The following is a 22,485-nucleotide window of genomic DNA, read 5'->3' as shown; positions in this document are numbered from 1 at the left end:
GCTTTTCATTATCCTGGTGAGTCTGAGGGCTGGTCCTGGGAAATGCTGTAGCACATAGAAGTTTAAGGTTAGCTCGTGTGCTGTATTATCACTCCAGGATTTCTTCTCAAACAGTACGTCTGTTAGGTAAAGTGGTCTCTGCTTCAATAACTGAATGATTTTTTTTTCTTTTGCAGTACTACCAATAAGAAGATATGGGCAGAGCAGATTCAGAAGGCACTGTCAAGGACCCATCGCTACATCTTGCTGACATCGGCACAGCTGGTTGGCATCTGCCTCTTCGTCTTTGTCAGGCCCTATCACATGCCCTTTATCAGGTCTGGGGAATACACAGGCACTCTTGCTTGTAAGAACCATCCATGTGGTTTTGATTGGTGAAAGTTGGTAGGGAGAGGAAAAGGATGAGAAATGTATGGCGATGCTTATGGCCTTGTGATGAGAGAATCGTCTGCCGGGTCCTGTGCATTTAATTCTTAATCTAAAACAGAAATAAATGAGACATAGCAAAATGAAGGAAGATGAAGACCAAAGTCTGGCTATCCATGCCTTACACAATAACACAGTAATTTGTTGGGGGTTTTTTTTTTCTCTCTTCTTCTCCTTAGCTATTTCTGGGCAAGAATCTAAAGCTCTGCCCAGTTCTGTTCTTAGGTTCCAACTACTGAAGTCTCCGTCAAAGCTCATTCCAGTCCATCTACATCCTCCCAGCCATTGAAGCCCTCCCCAGCCCATCCTTCCCCAAACAACCATACACAGACATAGACCATGCAAGTCTGCCCAGTACTGGCCTTAGTTTTTCAATATTTACTATTATTTTCAAATTCCAGATCCTCTGTGTTCATCCCATGCTTGCCTTCTACTATCCCTTCCTCTCCCTTAGCATTCCAGTGTACTTGTCCCAAACTTTCTTGAATTCAGATACTTTTTTTTTTTTTTTTGTCTCCACCACCTCCACCACTAGGAGGCCAACCATGGATTCATCACCCTTTCTTTGAAAAGGTATTTTCTGAGGCTAGTTCTAAATCTATCTCCTTTCACCTTCATCTTATGCCCCTCATTCCAGAGTTCCCTTTCATTTGAAAGAGACTTGCCTCTTGTACATTTATTCCAGGTAAGTATTTAAATGTCTTAATCTTGAGTATTAGATCAACAAACAAATTTAAAAGGTTAGTAAATACTAAACTATCCAACACCCTTCTAACAAAATAACACACTCCTTAGATGAGGAAATAAACCAGAGTGTAGTATATCAATCTCTGACAAAGCAAGGCTCAAAGACATATTAAACACACAGGACGAAGGAACCCTTCCCACGCCAACCTAAATAGGACAAAGTATGGGAAATCAACTGGGATGAGTTACCTCATCGGCATAAAAAAACCTTCTCAACTGGGTGACGTCAAAAAAGCCTTGTGCAATGCAGAGAGCAATAATCAAAAGCTATACAATCAAATCATTTCTGAATTTAATTGAATAAAAGGAATACTTATCCCAGTGTGGATTTCTCACATTGATCATGGTCAGCGTTTCGCCAGAGTTGGCTAACTCAGGATGTGTAAACTTCTGAAATAAATGTAAATAGGTCCAGCTCTAAATTTTGCTGCTTCAGTGGTTCAAAATATAGCCCCTCATACTGCTGACTTGCCCATGAAAATGCTCTGCTCTCCTCAGCGTCTATGTGGCTTCACAAACATGGCCGTGGGAAGCTCCACCCATTAAGTCTGTTGCGTGTATGATGACCAGCCAATCACTTGTGATATAATACACGCCTCCTCACAGGAACTGAGATTTTAAATTTAAAGCCCGCGGGTATTTCTAAAAATCTATTCATGTTAACTGGTTCAAATCCATTCGCACATTCAAACCTGCTGGCTCTTCACTGTCCAAGACGTGTATCCAAAATAATTCTCTTTGCAACAAATTTTGTTTCCTGTTATGTGTGTATTCTGGTATAAAATCTATTGCACAGCATTTCAGATCTTTGAAATTATTATCATATTCTAAACAATGTGAAACAATTGGTGCCTGCAGTTTAATAGTGTGTAGGTAGCTTTTATTTCTGTGATCCAAACTTTAAGTGGATGTGAAGTTGCCCTACATAGATCTTAGGACATGGACAGATCAGCATATATACTACATAAGGTGTAATGTTATTCTAAATTCAACATTGCCTTGATAATGAATGTGACTGTTGGTCAGATTGAATGGACCACACAGGTCTTTATTTGCCATCATTTATTCCAGAATATAACACTTTGTCATGCACACTCATTGGCTGAAAACTGCTAAAATGTTCCTTTTGCCTTTACAAGAAAAAGATGAAGGGCCACCTGTTTAATAAACAAAACTGGACTTTTTCATCAGATACAAAGGGTTGAGGCATTTTTTTTTAATGTTAACACTCATTTTCTCCTCTGTGATCTCACTGGTAGTTTGACAATAGATCACTGGAGGATCAGAAAAATGGGAAACATTTGGCCCCATTGCATCTTCTGATTTCTTCCATAGGCTCCTGTGCAAAAAAAATTAAACTAGACAATGCAAAATTCAACTGCTCTTTGTCCATTCTCTGTCTTTGTAGAATGCCACCCTAAATGTGTCCCAAGTAAAATAATATATAACTGCAGAACTGCCTCCTCTCTGACATCTCTTTTGACTAAATTTTAAAAAGCCATGGGGTAGGGGGGCAGTGTCCTGTTCTGGACTGGGGACTGACTAAAAGATAGAAAAGAGGGTAGGACTTAAATGGCCAATTTTCTCAATAGAGGAGGGTGATAATAGAGTAGCACAGGGGCCGGTGCTTTTTAACACACATATTTATAAATAATCTGGAAATGGGAACTACAAGTGAGGTAACCAGATTTACAGATGACAAAAGTTAAGTCACAAGTGGACTAAATGAATTGCAGGAAGTCCTTGGGAGGCTGGAAAATTGGGCATCCAAATGGCAGATGAAATTCTTTTTTTTTTTTTTTGGGGGGGGGGGGGAAATCATGTTTATTGAGGTCAACCAAAGTAACAAAGGGCATACAAGAAATACAAATACAACTGGGAAATACAAATGCAAACAAATACAAGCGGCTGGGAAGAGTACAAAAACAATACAGAACAAGCAGCCGTACCAGCAGAGAACACAGTACTGGCAGAAAGGTTACATGGTGTACATTCGAAAAACTAAAGAACAAAAATGTCATAAGAAACCCAAACCATAACTAAAAGAATGAGGAGCCAGCTAACCACCCCCCCCCCCAAGAGCACATAAGACAAAAACTATTAGAATAATCAAGAAACAGGTGGGGCTATAGAGCAGAACCAGCTCCCCAGTCCAAGAGATCAGCAACATTGAGCGGCAGCTAACTCCCATCTGCACTCACAAAACAGCCCAGTTCCCCTACTTGACCCCAGAAATTTTTGTCATAAAAACGTAGTACCTATCCTGAAGAAACCCCTATACAAGAGATAGCACCCACATCAGCCACTGCAAACCAATCACACAACCATGTGCACACCTCACATCCTCCCCAAACAAACACCCCCCCTACCGCCCCTTCCCATGGCGAGAGACTAGAAGCAACTGCAGGAACACTCTCCATAAAGCCAGGTAGGCCCGAACCTCAGAACTGGTGGATCGTGTAAGATAGCATAACTCAAACCGTGCTAGCTCAGACATCTGAGTAAGCCATCAGTCCAGGGGAATAACCCTGTTCTGGGTCCAGTATTGTAGAATCGTCCGTTTAACCGTGAGGAGGATCAGATATATAAAATGGCGCTGAGATACAGTGAGGCCTTGCGCTTCCAGCAGGGTTTGATCTCCAAGAAGCAGCGTTTTGTAATCCCACTCCAGGTCATGCTGCAATACCAATTGAAGCTGCGTAAAGGAAGAATTCCACAGAGTAAGTTCCAGACACTCCAAAAAGGAATGCAGAAATGTCCCAGGGGCCTGTTTGCATTTAGAGCACAGAACGGTGTCCCAGAGACCCATGCGAGTACCCCGTTTCCTAGTAATATATGCCCTATGAAGGATCTTGAATTGGGTCTCCTGCCAAGCTGCGGATTTCACAAAAGCATATAAAGTATGGAAGAGCTCCATGAAGGTATCAGGGGTATAAGATGCAGCAAGTTCCTGATTCCACAAGTCCCGAAGAGAATGTAAGGGCCCCAAAGCGACAGTGGAACGAATCACCCTATACCACACAGAAAGGGAACTCAGGCAAAGCTGAAAAGAAGACGAGAGGCCATCATAGATAAGACGGGCCTGTGGCTCAGTGTAAAGACCCTGAATCCAATGAAGGAAAGGCCCAACGACACCATACTTTGGTAAGACCCAGAAAAGATATTGCCAAGAGATACTATCAGAGGCCTTTTCCATATCAAGGCCTGCTATTGCAGAAGTGCTTCCGCCTCCCCGATGTTCATGCAGCGCCGTCAACGCTTTAAGATTCATGGAAGCATAACGCTGAGGGACGAACCCTACCTGATCATCCCCTATGAGCCGGGGTAAAAATAAATTCAGCCGGGCCGCCAGAATAGATGCTAAAAGCCTTGACATCTTGATTCAACAGAGAGATTGGGCGATAGGAGCCAACCTGAGCAAGATCCTTCCCTGGTTTGGGGAGCAGTGTAATATGAGCTAAATTGCATCAAGGACCCGAAGCAGTGGAAGCGAGGAAATTAAAATAGTCCCCCAAAAGGTGGAGCAAGAAGATTAGTCAAGAGTTTGTAGTATTCCAGGCCAAATCCATCGGGTCCTGGTGACATAGCAAGCCTCAGCTTCTTAATCCCCATTCAGATTTCCTCCCCAGATATAGGAGCATTCAGCCGCTCTGCCTGTTCCTCAGAAAGCCGCGAAAGAGGAAGCTTCCGGAAAAATTGATCCCGTTCCTCCTCAGTAAAGTCCCTCGTCACGTAAAGAGTGCTATAGAATTCTACAAATTGCTCCCGAATTTGAGCCTCCTGAGTAAAACAATCTCCCCTGGGATTCTTTACCATTCTAATAATCTGTTTTTTTCCGATAGGGCCTAACCTATGTTGCAAGAAGTTTGCCTGCTTTGCCACCCCATCGGTAAAGACAAAATTTCTGATAGTAAATGTCTTGGCGCGCATGTTGGTCTAAAATCTCATTAATTGGAAGCGAATAGATTTGATTTTCTGGCTCTCCGATCCAGCTAGACTCACCAGATATCGTCTCCGTAATTCTTCCAGTTCCGCCGAAAGAGCGAGAAGCCGATCCCCCTGCTTTTTCCATTTAGCGGATACATATTGAATGATACGACTCCTCAATACTGCCTTGGAAGCATCCCAGAACACCGCTGGATCCACATCCGAAGTGTTGTTGTGCAAATTATAATCCAGTCATCGGGCCCGTAGGAACATATGAAAATCCTTATCAGAATAGAGAGCCGTGGGAAATCTCCAGGTCCTCTCCCACGACTGATCAGTGATCTGCAAGGTGAGAACCACCGCCGAATGGTCCGAAAGAGAGGTGTCATCAATAGTGACCCGATCCACCCGCGAAAAGATAGTGTGCGAAACCAGGACATAATCTAAACGCGAATACGCAGTATGAGGGTTGGAGTAAAACGTGTACTCCCTGTCAAAGGGATGAAGAGTTCTCCACGTATCCACCACTGCAAGATGTTCACAGAGAAAATTCTCTCCCCCCCCCCCCCGTTGATGGTGGTCCCGGGTGTATGGCTTGGCAGGAGAGCAGTCCAGAGTAGGGTCAGCTGTAACATTAAAATCCCCCCCCCCCAACAATCAATTGATATGTAGGATATTGAGCTAGAATTCCTAAAAGTCCAGAATAAAATTTATGGCTATAAACATTTGGAACATAAAGGTTACAAAATAGAAGCTGAAAGCCTCAGAGCTCCCCCAGTGCAAGGACATAACGACTCTCCTTATCCTGAATGGTCTTATGGATGTGGAGAGGTAATTGTTTGTGAACTAGAATCACCACTCCCCTCTGTCTGCTATTATAGACAGAGTATCTCACATCTCCCACCCAGTCTCTACGCAGCTTCTCAAGCTCAGTAGCAGACAAGTGGGTTTCTTGGAGGAACGCTACATCAACATGGCACTGCCGAAGCCAAGTGAGGATTTTCTTACTCTTTACAGGAGAGTATATACCATCAACATTAAGTGTAGCAGTAATCAAGTCAACCATAACTATTAAGCAAAAAAAGCCACCACTGCACCCCAAGGGTAAAGAAAATCAAACAGGCCAAGGAGCGGGCCCCTTCAAAGGATGGCAATGGAAAAAAAGATAGTGCTCCCACAGCTCCCCCCCCCCCGTCTCCCTTCTGCTAGAACCCCCCCCACCCTGCAGACCCCATACACACTATCCAGTCAACAACTACAAACACACTACACACTGTAGCCGGCAAGCTCCAGGCATGGTGTCTGGGGTCACCAGTACAAGTAGATTCTTGTGAGCCGCCAAGGGCCACACAAGAAGGTGATAATTTTAGCGTTTAGAATAAGGAACACCCTCAAAAGTCATAGGCACAGCTCCAATGAAATCAAGGCTTTTAATCTTCAAAATGAAAAAAAACCCCACTTATTTGTCAGGATTAATCAACAGAAGTCAGCGGGCTTCCCATGCATAGCTCAAAATAATGTTGGCAAATAGTCTCTGGATGAGAAAACAAGAGAGTCCAAAATCAAATAATCAAAATTTCTCTTTCACCAAGGTAAGTTCTCTTTTTAGTTTATAGTCCAGCAATAGTCCAACACACAAGAAAAGAAAACTTCCCAAAACAAAAAGCAATACTTCTGGAATGAAATACTCCAGCTCTAAGTCAGCATGTACTGGCTTCTTCAGCAATCAAATGCTGGAAAGACAGTGTGCTCCGTGTGGTCTTTAATTGCCAGAAATTAGGCCCACTATCCCACCATGTAACACGGGGCAAACCCCACTGTCTCCACGTACCACAGTACACTTTCCTCCAGGAGAAAGCCAACTAAGCTTTCAAAAGGAAAAACAAACTTCAAAATAAAAGTTCTTATTCAGTTCCAAAGCAGAGAAAATTTAGCATGAGTCAGAATTATTCAGTTCTTGAGACAGGGTAGGCAAAAACAAATTTGCAATAAACTTCAGCAAACATTCAGATACTTGCTTTTGTGAGGCAAACCTCCTTAGGAGCACTTTCAGGAGTCAGCACAGCACTAGCTTCAGGGCTTATTTCCAACTCCATGGCAAGCAGTTCCTCACACAGACTGGAAGTTACTTCTTCTCCAGCCTCTGCAAACTCCATAGTCTCAGGAACTTGGCTGCTATCAGGAGCTCCCAGCCTTGAGCACTGTGACCTCTCCTGCTGCTGTTCCTCTCCCCTCTGATTTTCTAGGAGCCTAGTCTTCAGGGATAGCAGGTTGCAGCCCCGCCCCCAACCCTCAGGTGGAAAGGATTTTTGGTGATTCACTTTAGGACACAGAGGGGGATGGGAACCTACTACTGCTGCACTCTTACTCCCTCTACAGGCCCTAGAAGGAAATTCAGTTTGAGAGACAGAAAATGGTGTACATGGAAGATTATGGGCAGGGTCTGGATTAGCACTGGGACCTGCACTAGGGACACTCCTAGCAGGCATAGTCTGCTTATCACAACACACACATCCATGCATTCCCCCCTCCCCTTCCATCCCAAAAGTCCACCCCAAGATATCCATAACCCTAGTTCCAAAATGAAACCATCCGCACCCACCCGACCAGCACCTCTCCCAGACTCAAAATATGGATAAACAGAGAAACGAGGGCACTCCCTGACCCTTCGTGGAAACTATCCCGGGTGGAAGGAAACTATCCCATCCCCCCTATAGGAAAGGGAATGGCAAAACCTCCCCCCCTCCACCAGCTGCCACATTTACTCTGCAGCCGATATGAACCTCCTGTCTTCCCCTGAATCAGAGCCCGTACTTCCCTACCATATCCAGCCCCCCCATCACTGAGACCCCACTATCGAAACCCCCTCCCACCCACAGAACCAAAGGGCCCCCGGAGCCAAAACCCCCTCCCCCCCTCTGATTAATAGCAACTTGAGGGAGGAGAAAATAAAAGAAGTGAATATAACCGTTGGCCGCTTAAAAAGGCTTATGCGTCTGAGCAGCCGAGCTATCAAATGCAGATAGAAATCGGAGGCCCCGCTGCTCCAACATGGCGTCCAGACTGCCAGCATGTCACAGATAGTCTGATAAGTTCACAAAACCAGTAGGGTGATGGAGCACTCGACAGTCCCAGAACCCCCAAGGAATAATAAAGAACCCTACCCATCCCGAAAAAGAGAAAACAAAACAAAGGGCTGAAAGAATGGAGGGAGCAGAGAAGGTATGCGGCCCAACAGGCAGACCCCCACCTCAACCACAAACAGGTGCCCAGAAAAAACTAGCACTCGGCACGGTGAGGAAAGAGATGGGGGGGAGGAATAAAAGAAAGAGAAGAAGCAGAAGCAAAGCAAAAGAAAGCCCCCAATCTGAGAGAAAGAGAAGAAGAGAAGAGGAAGACAAAGAGGAGAACAACCAATACAGAAAATCAGTTAAAGGAGATAACAGGAAAAGCTTGTGAAGTAGAGGAGTCCCTGGTTCTGCAGGCAGTACGTAGCTGGTCCCGATCACACGAAGCAGAGCAGCAGTCAGGAATCGGAGGCGTGCAGCTAGAATGTCAGCCCGGCAGGCCCTCCAGGAAAACGCGGACCTCCTCCGGTGTAGGTAAGTAGAGAGCCTTGTTATCGTGGTGCACCCGAAGTTTCGCTGGGTATTGCAAGGCGAAACGCAACTGCCCTTGGTGAAATTGGGTGCAGTAAGGCGCCATCGCTCTCCGCTGTTCAAAGACTCGGGGAGAATAGTCTTGAAATATCAAAATCCGCTGGCCCTTATAGGAAAGGCTCCCCTTCGCCTTATAGCAGGTCATAAGCTGATACTTGTCGGCAAAGTTGAGAACGCAGGCTATGACTGGCTGCGGTCGCCGATCCCCTTCACGGCGTACTCTCAGTCGATGGATCCGCTCAATTAGCAAAGGGGTGTTTCCCAGCACCATGCCGAGTTCCTTGGGTAGTCACATGGACACCAAACTCCACAAATCCATATCTGTGAGCAACTCCGGCCTAATGTTATTACAGCGGCTCCGGTTCTCCAGATCTTCAGCCCGGTCTTCCAGTCTGCGGATTTTCTCCTCCATAGTATGGGCTCCCGCCTCCAACACCCCCGTACGATCCTCCTGCGCGGACACCCTGTCCTCCACCTACTGCAGGCATGCACCCTGCCGCACCAGGGTGTCTTTGATTCCATCCACAGTGGTCTGCAGGCGAGTCAGCTTATCAGTTAGCAAAGTGGTGAGGTAGGATTTTAACTCCTCAATCGCATCCGCTTGTAGAGAGATTGTTGGGCTGTGCAGGGCCCCGCGCAGGAGGTGTCAATGCCGCCATTTTTGCAGGGGTAGAAGGGCCTCTCGGAAACCTGGCAGGCTTTGAGGCTCAGGTCAGCATACCGTAGGAATTCGCCCGAAAAGAGGCTAGGCAGGCAGCCTATTGAATGCCCCGTAAGTAACAAAAGGCTAGGGACCCGCAGAGCAATAATAGAAGAAAATAACACCGATTAACAATCGCAAGGGTCAGGAGAGGTGCTGAAACACATCTTCTCAGGTTGAGTGCATCACGTGACCCCCGGCAGATGAAATTCAATGTGGGTAGATGTAAAGTGAAGCACATTGGGAATAAAATTATCGTTACATGATGCTGGGTTCCACATTAGATGTTGCCACTGAGGGAAAGGATTTAAGAATCTTCGGAGCAATATGTTGAAATCCTCTATGGTTCTGGCAAATGAGAAAAGCAGAAAGTTAGGAAGTATTAGGAAAGAAATAGGAAATTTAAAAAAAGAATATTTTAATGCATTTGTATCACCTTAAGTATTAGCAATTCTGGTCACTGTACCTCAGAAAATATTTACCAGAATTAGAAAAGGTGCAGAAAAGGAAAATCAAATTATAGAGATGATGTGAAAGCTAAAGAGGTTAGCGCTTTTCAGCCTGGAGAAGAGATAGCTAAGGGGAGATATTATATAGGTCAAGAATAATCAGTAGAGTGGAACTTGCTTAATCTTCAAAAGTATATATCTTAGAACAGTGGTTCCCAACCCTGTCCTGGAGGAACACCAGGCCAATCGGGTTTTCAGGCTAGCCCTAATGAATATGCATGAAGCAAATTTGCATGCCTATCACTTCCATCATATGCAAATCTCTCTCATGCATATTCATTAGGGCTAGCCTGAAAACCCGATTGGCCTGGTGTTCCTCCAGGACAGGGTTGGGAATCACTGTCTTAGAAGACATGCCATGAAGTTAGTAAGCAGCAAAAATTTAAATGAGAGAAAATATATTTTCATTCAGTCCACAATTCAGCAATGGAATATGTTACTGGAGGATATGGTTAAAGCAATTACTGTAACTGTAAAAAAGGTTTGGACAATTTCCTGGAGAAAATGTCCTTAAATAATTATTAATAAGGTAGGCTTGGGAAAAGCTATATCTGGGGGACAAGGAACATGGAATTCATCTCCTTTTTGGCCTTGTGGCCTGAATTGGCTACTGTTGGAAACAGGGCATGATGGAACTTTGGTCTGACCTGGTAGTGCAGTTCCTTAAATTATTTGTTCCTATAAGACTATGGGATGAACCTGGGATTATATCACCTACCAAAGTGGAAGCCAGCCACTAAAGGGATGCTGTGAGGCAGGTGAAGTCCATCCAGTCAAGTGCCAAAGAGATCCTCTTCTTCCATTCTTCTTTTCTGCAGGCAGTGATAGCATGAAGATCTTCTTTCCCTCTCTCTCCCTCGCTCCCTTGCTTCATTTTTGTAATGGGGGGGGGGGGAGGAGAGGCAACAAAAGAAACCTTGATGAGGGAGATAGATGGGTAGAGAGGAATCCAAATAGGGAAAATTTGAGATAGAGGAAAAGGAGGGGATTTGTGTGAAAATTCTAGAACACACTGGGTGAGGAAGGAAAGATAGAGAAATTTTGTTTGGAGATGTAGGTAAATGAGAGTGAAGGATCTGCAAAGAAAGGACAAGATAGAATTAAGGGTACAATAAAAATATTAGTATTTCCATTTGTTTCACAGTTCAGGCCCTGAAGAGAAGAAAGGATCAGAAGTGACACAGAATATGCAGAGAGAATTGCTGAAGGATGAGGAGGGACAATGAGTGGGAGAGGGGGCATAGGGCTCAGAAAGTGAAGAGGAAGGTGGAAGGATGAAAGATGTGAAGAGAATTGGAGAGGAGGATTGTTCTCAGACAACTCTCGTTAGAGAGTCTTTTGATGGATATAATAAACTGTCCAGAGAAACAGGGAGTCAACACTGGAAGTTACCAGAACAAAACATATTAACTTTTGATGAAAAAACCTGTCTGGCTTTCAAAGAAGTCTGACTTTCTAAGAATATAATTTCAACAAATATAATTTCAGCAAAACACAGCTTAGGTGATGGAGGCACACAGATGTGCATAATAAAGCCTAGAAATGTGTACTGGGCACTGGGCTTATAATAGATGCAAAGTGCCATTGGTAACCATTACATGGAACAATAGGAAAGATGCATTTTGTTTGTTATTTTAGTAACACACTAAAGGCCTGATTTTCTATAGGATGCCAATCTTGGCAGACATCTAAGAGGCGGTCGTCAATTGCGTGTCAATCATGCATCGGCATCCTAAAAAAAATCGCGTCTATATCGCTGAACAAACACCTTAAATGTAGGCCAACATTTTGCAGGCCTACATTTAAGTCGTCTGTCTCGCACCTACGGCGAAGCGCAAGGTCACTTAAGCACACCCAAGACCACTTCTGGGCGAAACCATTCGGGTGTGCTTAAGCGTCCCTATGCATCTCCGTAGATGCACCACAGATGCCTACAATCTAGGCGTCTTTCATTGAACAATTTTTTTTAAAAAAACATGCGTCCCAATTGGCTGCCATGTCTTTGACATCCTTCTTTTCACCCAGGGACGTAGCAGTGGACACTGTCAAGACTGGGATGGGCGGTAAAGCCGGGAATAAAGGTGGTGTGGGTATCCGTTTCCAGTTCTATAGTAGCAGCTTCTGCTTCGTGTGCAGCCATTTGACAGCTGGGCAGAACCAGGTGAAGGAGAGGAACGAGGACTACAAGGAAATCACTCAGAAGCTCAGCTTTCCCATGGTAAGGGACTGAGGGGGCTCAGACTGATCCTGCAAGTGTTCAGCAGGCATGACATATGCACACTGATCTGTTAGTCCTTTCTTTTGGTACTGGGAACTTTTGTAGGTCAGGAGAGTATGTTCTGTGGATCTCCATCAAGTTTCTAATAGTCCTTGTTATTATTTGGCAGTGTTTCTTGACCTTTATTATTTAATGAAATGGTTTTGATTTTGTTCAGTCTTCACCCCAACACAATCCTGTTTCTCATTTCCCAACAGGCTCAATCCTCCCTCTCTTTCTGTTCCCTGTCTCACCCGTAGCATGATCCTTTCACCTGCTCCTCCCCCTTCATCTCCTTTTCTCCTATTTGTGTTTTCCTTTCTCTTGTCTTTCTGACATCTACAGTATACTCTTTTAGATTACTTTGCTATTTTAAAAAAAAAGAATGAGAAATCTTTACAATACATCAACATCCCATGCATTGAATGGTACGTTAAAACATAGAAACATGACGGCAGATAAAGGCCAAATGGCCCATCTAGTCTGCCCATCTGCAGTAACCAGTAACAAGAAATTTTTAAAATCACAGCATCACATTATGGTATGGGTGTTGTGGATGATATTTTGTGAAGTGATGTCTTATCTTCAATATCTAAGTTCTTGGGGCCTCTTAGTGTACAGTATATCATTCTCTTTTTCTTTTTTTTTTATGTGCTGCTTCTTTTTGGGTTTTTTCTTTTTAATTATATTGTTTTCATTTCACATTTAACCCTGAGTTATTTGTTTAATCAGATGCAAGCATTTTTGTCTTTTGAAGTAAGATCCTTGAGGCAGGCAATGGATGAAATGTCTTGGGTAGTTGATCTGTCTATGTATTGTTTTTAAGACAATGATTTATGATTTGCTGTTTTATATTGGGGAAATAAAAATATTGACAAAGATGTATGTTTTTCTGTTTAATATTAGGGAAATAAAAATAGGAGAAGCAAGATGAGAAAAGAAAGGCAAAGGATAAAAAGAGCAATTCTTAGGTTATGAAATGTGTGTGTCTTGAAAAGGTTTTATTTGTACTAATGGCTAAAATCTTTCAAAATTTTTATCTATCCAGGGAAGAAACATTTTTTCACATGACTACATATTCTGGTGTGGTGATTTTAACTATCGTCTTGACCTTACATATGAAGAAGTCTTTTATTATATTAAACGACAAGACTGGAAAAAGCTTCTGGAGTATGACCAGCTACAGCTGCAGAAGGCCAGTGGAAAAGTGCGTAATGTATTTATTTCTCTCTGATCTTAGTATTCTGTCAGGCATTAATGTGCAGCCATAGGTGGGTCCATTCAATTTATATATTAGAATTAGCATGAGAGGTGCGCTGTTCATGCCGAGTTCCTAAGCGTTTTTTCATTGACTAGATACCATTATGCCGATCGCAGGAAAGTGGTGAAGCCAGCTCTGCCCCTTTAAGAAAGGTCGAAATGGAGCTCTGTCGGGCAGTTTTCTCGACTCTCACTGACCAAGATAAGCTTTTTTCTGCTTAATTAATTTTTGTATTTGTTTTGATTAGCAAGGTTGGCAACGCTGACTGTTTACTAATATATGAATTGAATGGACCCATCCTAGATTTTATAATTGCACTATACTTTATAGACATTTAGGGCTCCTTTTACGAAGGCGCGGTAGTGGTTTAATGCATGTAATAGCGTGTGCTAAACCGCCGGCCGCGCTAGCCGCTACCGCCTCCTCTTGAGCAGGCGGTAGTTTTCCGGCTAGCGCGGGGGTTAGCGCGTGATGAAAAGTTGTGCACGTTAAAGCCGCTGCCGCGGCTTCGTAAAAGGAGCCCTTAATGATTTTGAAGACACCAGAGAGAATATTTGATAATATATACATGAATAAGATTAAAATCAAGAGGGATATTATGATGTACTGAGCGGATTCATTCAGGTTTCGAAATCAGAGGTACCAAATTCGAGAGACCATCGGGTTAAACTGCTTTTGGTGATTTGGGTGCAGTTTCCCAGTACTGAATTGTCTCAACATCAGGCCCCTAGTCATTATCTGTAAGAGTCAGGCTGCCAAAGATGTGAATCTTAAGGTGGGAAGGGGTGGTGGTGTCAGAGGGAAAGATGCACATATTGTGGGATTGGTGGACAAGAGCCAGAGAGGGTTTATGAAAGATAGCTGATAGTAATACTGGGGGGGAGGGGACAGCATGGAAGTGTATGACTGGGACCAGGTAAATCAGAGAGATGATGCTGGAAATGGCTGGGGCAGAGAGACAGAACAGGGATGATGGGGAATGAAAAAAACATGAGAAGAAAGATTTGAGGTGATGAAGGGAATAGTTGAGAGGAATTCAGATTGAGGGAGATGATAAGAACATAAGAATTGTTGCTGCTGGGTCAGACCAGTGGTCCATCGTGTGCAGCAGTCCGCTCACGCGGCAGCCCTTAGGTCAAAGACCAGTGCCCTAACTACCTGCGTACATTCTGGTTCAGCAGGAACTTGTCTAACTTTGTCTTGAATCCCTGGAGGGTGTTTTCCCCTATGACAGACTCCGGAAGAGCGTTCCAGTTTTCCACCACTCTCTGGGTGACGAAGAACTTCCTTACGTTCGTACAGAATCTATCCCCTTTTAACTTTAGAGAGTGCCCTCTTGTTCTCTCTACCTTGGATAGGGTTAACAACCTGTCTTTATCTACTAAGTCTATTCCCTTCATTATCTTGAATGATTGCTAGAAATAGATGGAAATTGATGAGAAAAGTGGCTGTTGGAGAAGAAGATATCAAGAAAAGAAGAATATGATGGCACAGCAATCCAGTGAGGGGGAAATGTAGAGCTAAGAAAGGAACCATAGAGGGGAAGCAGGAAAGTGAATTGTTGAGACAGGGAAAAATGATGAATGTGAAGAATGAAGGGGTGATATCCAGATGTTTCCTGGAAAAAGAAATTGAAGAGATGATGACATAAGGAAAGTTTAAGAAGCAGAACAGAAAGAAATGAAGCAAAATCAGATTTAAGGGAAAAACTGATGTCAGAAATAGGGAGTATGTGATGCAGATGGGGAAAAGTCAGGGAAAAGAGACCCTGGAAAGGTATTAAAAAAAGACAGATGATAGGAAAGCAGAAAAAAGAGACAATCAACACAATGAGAAAAAATACTCACCCAAACAACAAAGGTAGAAAAAAACATTTCAGTTTTGGGTAAGTGACTGGAATGCAAAACAAAGTTATCCTGTTGCTATATTTGTTTGTTAAACTAGATTCTCTGCAGGCTGGAATAACTTTATAGGATCAATGTAATTATTCTAAATACTTTGTGAGCTCTCAAAGTCACCTGGGTCTGTCCTTCAGATGTGAATAAAGGGGTTGATATTCAAACATTACATTACATTAGTGATTTCTATTCTGCGTTTACCTTGCGGTTCAAGGCGGATTACATAAGAATTGTTATGATATTAAGAAGTACATATTGTTAAGATATTAAGAAGTACTTAAGGAATAGTTTGAACATTTTCAATTTGCTAAGGAGTAGTTGGTAATTGCAGGAGGAGTTCGGAACATGTTTGGTTGTGTTATATTGGTTTTATGTATTTTTTGAAGAGTAGGGTTTTTGTTTCTTTTTTGAAAGTTTTGTAGTCTGTGGTCGAAGTCAGCAGATTGGTGAGTTGTCGGTCCACTTTCGCTGTTCTGGTGGCCAGTAGGTTATCATACATTTTTCTTCTTTTGACATTTTTGGTTGGCAGGTATGTGAATATTGTGTGGGTTCTCCTGTGTCTGGTTGAGGTGGATTGAGTTAGTCGATTGTTCCAGTAGGTAGGGCTGTCTCCGTTTATAGCTTTGAATAGTAGGCAGTGGAATTTGAAGTGTACTCTGGCTTGGATTGGGAGCCAGTGTGAGTCGTGGTATGCTTCTGTATTTTTTTTCAATTAATAGATAAGTCTTAGGGCTGTGTTTTGTATTGTTTGAAGTTGTTTTATCGTGGTTGCTGGGCAGGGGAGATATAGTATGTTGCAGTAGTCTATTAGGCCTAGGATTAGCGATTGAACCACTAGTTGGAATTGTTTTCTGTTGAAGAATTTTTGGACTCGTCTTAGGTTTCTCATGGTTGCGAATGATGTTTTTATTATTTTGTTGATTTGTGGTTGCATGGTACAGCCTCTTTCTATCAGTACTCTGAGGAGTTTTAGGTGGGTTGAATGGGGTATGAGATTGAGTTTATTACTAGGTTAGTCAGTTAACAGACAAATTGTGATTTTTCAAATTTTGGGCCCACAGACTTGTTAACTTTGGCCAGACATCTCAACAGCTGGTCCAAAGTTAATAAATTAAAATGAGAAGGAGGAAGAGGCATGCTGTGTATACAGTTACATTTGACCTTGATTGTGATAGCACTATCAACTTAAAAATAACCAGATAAGGTTGGTCAGGGCAAATTCCTGTCCCAAAATGAACTGTATAAAATAAGTCTAGTCTAGTCTAACCTGATCTGGGTTTTTATAAAGTGCCCATTCTGAGAAGTCTGGAGTGGTAACAATAAAGAAACCAAGACAGCCTTGGAAACATAATAATAAAAACGAGCTGTTACGTAGTTAGAAATTTACTAAAAAAGGAAAGATTTTAGCACCTTACAAATATAATTATAAGAAGTTTGTTGCTTAATTTCAGTAGGAAGACTGTTCCAAAGATATGCAGACTGGTAAAGGAAGGAACAATTTAGTTGTTTCTTAAGGCGAACCCCCTTAATAGAGGGTCTGTTAAATAAATTTTGATCGTAAGTTTGAAAGGCATGTATTGAGGTTGGTCTTTTTAATAAAACAATCAAGTGCTCTGTTCTTTGACCATAAAGTGATTTAAAAATCTTGAGTTATTTGTTCTCTCACCAGAAGCCAGCACAGCTTGACCAAAAAGGGAGTAACCCTATCATATTTTTTACATTTAAATATCATTCTGGCAGCTGTATTTTGTAAGAGGTAGAGTTTAGTTTGTAATTTTTCAGTAATGCCAGTACAAGTATTAAATTACGTTAATTTGGTTGTAACAATATTAAAAACTGAACCAAAAATGCAAAATTCTCATTGTGGAAGTAAGATTAAATCAGTTGTTTGAGTTTATTTAAAAAAAAAAAAAAAAGCTTTTCCTGATTAAATTGTCTATTTAGGTACAAAAGAGTAGAGTAGAAAGTAATTCCCAAAATAATTCTTGCAACTGGGATAGATTCTCCACTGAAAGTAAATCAGAGCTACAGCTACTGGCAGTCCTTATAGCTTTTTATCCCTTGTTCTTAAATATTTATCATTTTACAAGGGAACAGAAGAACAGAGTGGTGCCGTTTTTAGATGCTTGAACTCAGGAGAACAACACAGTTCTAGAGAATGATGAAAGCATTAAATGCCCCTTTTACAAAGCCATGGTAGTAGTAAGTCCCAATGTGGCAAATGTAACGCAGCCCATAGGAATTACCCCCCCCCCTCCTTTTTACAAAACTGTAGCATGGTTTTTAGCACCAGCCATGGCGCTAACAACTCCAATGCTCATAGGAATTCTGTGAGCATCAGAGCCGTTACTGCCGCGGCCGGTTTTGTAAAAGAGGAGGGGTAAATGAGCAGTGTCACATTTGCCACACAGAAATCACTATCGTGGCTTTGTAAAAGCCCTAAGTTTGCTGAACACAAAATGACTTATTGAGTTTCAATCCCTGAAGAAGCCTGATGAAGTTTAATTCTGATGAGTTTCAGTCCTCGAAGAAGCCATGTCGGATAAAAGTTAAGATAAGTGTATTGGATCTTGAACTGATTATATTAAAAAGATTTTAAGCACAAGGAAATTTTGCTTGTATACAAATCATTTTTTTAATAAAAAGTTAACATGAGGGGTTTTGGGCCAATGAATGGAAATAGAGCTGTAATATGAAGCAAATAAAAAAAATCAATAACTATCTGCAGCAACGGTTTCTGAGGCTCATTTCCCTTGAAAAATGAGAAATATTTAAGAACAAGTGATAAAAAGCTATAAGTACTGCCAGTAGTTGTTCTGATTTATTTTTGAGTGTTAGGTCTACTTATATCTTAGGCCCTCTTTTACTAAGGTGCACTAACTGATTAGCTCGCGCTAATCGCGAACGCATGCATGTCAGTCTATGGGCGCGTTAGTGTTTAGCACGCGCTAATCGGTTAGCGTACCTTAGTAAGAGAGGGGGGTTAGTGTTTTGTTAGTATAGATTCTCCATTAGCCAAAAGAACTTATTTATTTTTAAAATTTATATACCATCTATATCTAGACGGTTTCCATGTAAAACATACATAACTTAAAATCAACATTACAAAAAGCTGACTATTCATGACATTTCTTGCCCACTTCCATCTATTACCTGTACAAATAGAAATCTTTCCTTGCATGAAAGCAGATACAAATAGTTTTTTTTTTTTATTTCAGCCTGTCAGCACATAGGCATAATTGCTCCATCAATGCTTTCGGCATTTTAATGCATGCCACACAAAAAGCAGCCACTCTAGTCCCAGCATATCACACTTTAGTTGATGTTTCATGTAACTTGACATTTTCTGAATGCAGTGCTCTATCGGGACAGTATAACATAAGCAATTGCTTAAAATATTACTCCTGGCAGAATTCTGCGTAAAAAAATTCAAAATTCTGTGCAAATTAAAATCCAAATTCTGCACACACAATTTGCAAATTCCTCAAAATTCTGCAAGTTTATTTGACAGTTTTAAACAATATTTTTGCTAATTATCATCCAGAATTTCAGTACAATTCAATATTTTAATTAAATTATACTAGAGAAAACAAAGAGCCAGAATCTCTCTCACTCCTGCCTCCCCAGCCAGCATCTCTCTCTCACCCCTGCCCCCCCAGCATCTCTCACTATCTCCCCATTGTCCCCGTCCAGCATGCCTGTCTACTACCTCTGTAATGCTGATTCCAGTTAATAGCAGCATGCATTAGCTATGCAAGCTTCCCTCTACTGCGGTCACATCAAAAAAGGGGAAGTGATGTCATCTGACATGGGACTGCAGTAGAAGGAAGCCTCCAGAGCCAATGCAAGCTGCCTGAAGACGTTGCCAGCAGTGATTTGCGCTGCAATGAGTGATTGCCAACCCGACACCAAAATCTGCACAGACCTCGGGTATTTCCCCAGCCAGCATCTTTCACATTCTCTCCATTGTCCTCAATCTAGCATTCCTGTCCACTACCACCTCTATAATGGCAATTCCAGTTAATGGCAACCTTCTGCCGCTTCTGTAGGCTCTCTTATACCACAGTCCCGCTGAAGACTGAGGAAGTGATATCCTCGAATGTGGGACCACAGTAGAGGGAAGCCTACAGAGCCCACACATTCTGCCCAAAGATGTTACCGGCAGTGATTCAGGCCGTAGCGATGGAGTGCTGCCCTGACACCAAAATCTGTGCAGACCTCAGCTCTGGGAAATTCAGCACAAATTCTGCATTGCGCAATAGCGCAGAATTCCACCAGGAGTAAAATATAAAGGTATTGGATGGTAAAATGTTTGAATAATCAAGTTTACTTTATATTGGACTATCTGTGCTACTCCGATGACTTCGGGGTTCTTTCTGACATGTAGATGTTTTTTTGGTTTTTTTTTTAATCTTTATTCTTTTTTATTACTTACATCAAGTGAAATATATGTAATACATACAGTTTTAACAAACACTTGAAATTACAATCAAATATACTTATATTGTAAGTTAAAGAAAACCCTTTTATCAGAATTTTATATCAGAATATTTTTACAAAAGTTTACCCTCCCTAGCCCCCCTATATGCTCTATCCATGTGTTATGATATCTGATCAGTAGAGAAATTAGTCAATGGTCCCCAAATTTTATTGAACTTATGGATATATCCCTGTTGTAATGCCATCACTTTTTCCATTTTATAAATATGACAAATTGAGTTCCACCAAAAAGTGTAATTTAACTTAGTGTAATCCTTCCAGTTTTGAGTAATTTGCTGAATGGCGACCCCTGTCAATATTAACAAAAGTTTATTGTTGTTTGCAGATATCGGACTTTGAGTTCTCATTGCTGTTCCAAATAATATTGTATCATATGATAGTCCAACATGATTTTCTAATAAATTATTAATTTGGGGCCAAATTATTTTCCAAAAAGCATTAATACAGGGACAAAAGAAAATTAAATGATCTAATGTCCCCACTTCTATCTTACAATGCCAGCATCTATTGGATCTATTACTATCTACTTTTTGTAATCGCGTAGGGGTCCATAAAACTCTGTGTAACAAAAACATCCATGTTTGACTCATAGATGCTGACCTTGTAGTATGTATCCTCCAGGACCAAAATTTTTGCCATTGAGATGCAGAAATTGTCTGTCCTATCTCAATACTCCAAATGTCCCTAAGCCCTGTTCTTTTTTTTTGTTTAAAAATCCATATAAAATCTTATACCATTTAGCGGCTTGGTGTCCTAAAAAATCCGCCTGAAAGCAAAGGATCTGCAAACTATACTGAGTGTTAAGATTCTTCCATTCAGGGAACCCTTCCTGAATAGCCTGCTTCAATTGCATCCATTTAAAATATTGTGTCTTGTTCAATCCAAATTTTTGTTGCAATTGTGAAAAACTAAGCATTGATCCATTTACTATAACATCATTTAAAGATCGTATACCTGCAATTATCCATTGTTTCCATACTATTTTGAATCCACCAATTTTGATCCTGGAATTTACCCAAATTGATTGATTTAATGATTTAGCCAATGGATCTGGTTTTTTTAAAAATTGTACATTACCTCAATTTTCTCGGCTAAGTAGGCAATTTTATCAAATAAACCATCTTCAGTTACTTCAGAATGTGTTTAAAACAGACTTGAATGAATTTCCATCCTGCTTCTTCTGTCTGAAATCCTGATACCGTAGATCAGCAAAATTCTAAAGAAAGCATTTGTTTCTGTAGATATTTAAGGACTTTTATGAAGGAACCATTCATTTTGGCCCAACGTACAAATACGATGTTGGCTCAGAAGCTTACGATACCAGTGAGAAGTGTAGAACACCAGCCTGGACTGACCGAGTTCTTTGGTGGAGGAAAAAGCTTCCCTTTGAAAAAACAGGTGTGAGCCTATTGTTTTATCTTTTTTGTTTTTTTTTAAATAAATCTTTATTCAGTTTCCAAACATCAATTGTGCATACCAATAAATACATGTATATATGACACAGTAAAACACATTAAACTTACATACATTAATGAAAAAATATTTTATCCCACCCTTCCATCAAGTATTCAACACATTAGATACCTTCAAGAATTCTCCAAACATAAATCCTAAATCAATTTCATAACAAACCTCCCTTCCCCACCCTCTCACCATGGATGTGTATGTTTAAAGAACATCAAAAGAAGTCATTATCAATCTTACAATACTTAGTTAATGGTTCCCAAACACCCATAAATTTCTTATACCTTCCCTGCTGAATGGCCATCATACGTTCCATTTTAAATATATTACACAAAGATTCCCACCAAAATGTATAGTTTAATCTATCACAGTTCTTCAGATTCCTTAAAATGTATTGTATGGCAACCCCTGTCATTATAAAGAGAAGTTTATTATTTTGAACTTTTTCTAGCAGGTTTTCTTTCTCTTGCTTCTTTTGGGCCTACAGCTCAATTGGAACAGGCCTGAAGTGTCATACGCCTTCATTCATCTAGAACAGAGATCTCAAAGTCCCTCCAGTCGGGTTTTCAGGATTTTCCCAATGAATATGCATTGAAAGCAGTGCATGCACATAGATCTCATGCATATTCATTGGGGAAATCCTGAAAACCTGACTGGATTGCGGCCCTCAAGGAGGGACTTTGAGACCCCTGATCTAGAACTATGTCCCAGGGCTCATTCCAGAATTATGCAATCGTGGGCCCTAAATCCCCTAGGTGTCACCCTTAAGCAACGACTACTTTCCTTTACAGAATACAGTGGTACCTTGGAATCTGAACTTTATCTGTTCCTGAACTCGGTTCAAGTTCCAAAACGTGCAAGTTCCAAGACAATTTTTTCCATTGAAAATAATAGAAACTGGATTAATCCGTTCCTTGGTCCCACAAACTCAGATTGACAGCACAATAGAATCAATTTGATCTTTTATTTATTTTTTTTTTTTTTACAGTCTAGCCATGAGATTTTGCTACTTTTACATGCAAGCCATCCCCCACGCAGCTACAAGTTTCTAGAGCAGCCCTTTAAAGGCAAGTGCCTCCTATTTTTTGTTGTTGTGTTTTGCTCTCTGATGGGGGAAGGGCAGAAATGAAATGAAGT

The 22,485-nt window shown here is 41.4% G+C and overlaps 1 protein-coding gene across 2 annotated transcripts in view; it reads left to right on the top strand.

The window, feature by feature from the left end:
• The window catches only part of SYNJ2 (synaptojanin 2), a 201,616-nt gene that overhangs the window by 146,423 nt on the left and 32,708 nt on the right, over nt 1-22,485 (top strand). For both annotated transcript variants that reach the window (XM_033937185.1, XM_033937184.1), the window contains exons 14-17: nt 177-317; nt 11,994-12,186; nt 13,274-13,432; nt 21,126-21,282. In XM_033937185.1, coding sequence (XP_033793076.1) covers nt 177-317; nt 11,994-12,186; nt 13,274-13,432; nt 21,126-21,282 — 650 coding nt within the window. The remainder of the gene's footprint in view (nt 1-176; nt 318-11,993; nt 12,187-13,273; nt 13,433-21,125; nt 21,283-22,485) is intronic.

The sequence above is a fragment of the Geotrypetes seraphini genome, chromosome 3, assembly GCF_902459505.1.
Source record: "Geotrypetes seraphini chromosome 3, aGeoSer1.1, whole genome shotgun sequence".
NCBI classification, from domain to species: domain Eukaryota; kingdom Metazoa; phylum Chordata; class Amphibia; order Gymnophiona; family Dermophiidae; genus Geotrypetes; species Geotrypetes seraphini.
This window is presented reverse-complemented; position numbering and strand designations above follow the sequence as displayed.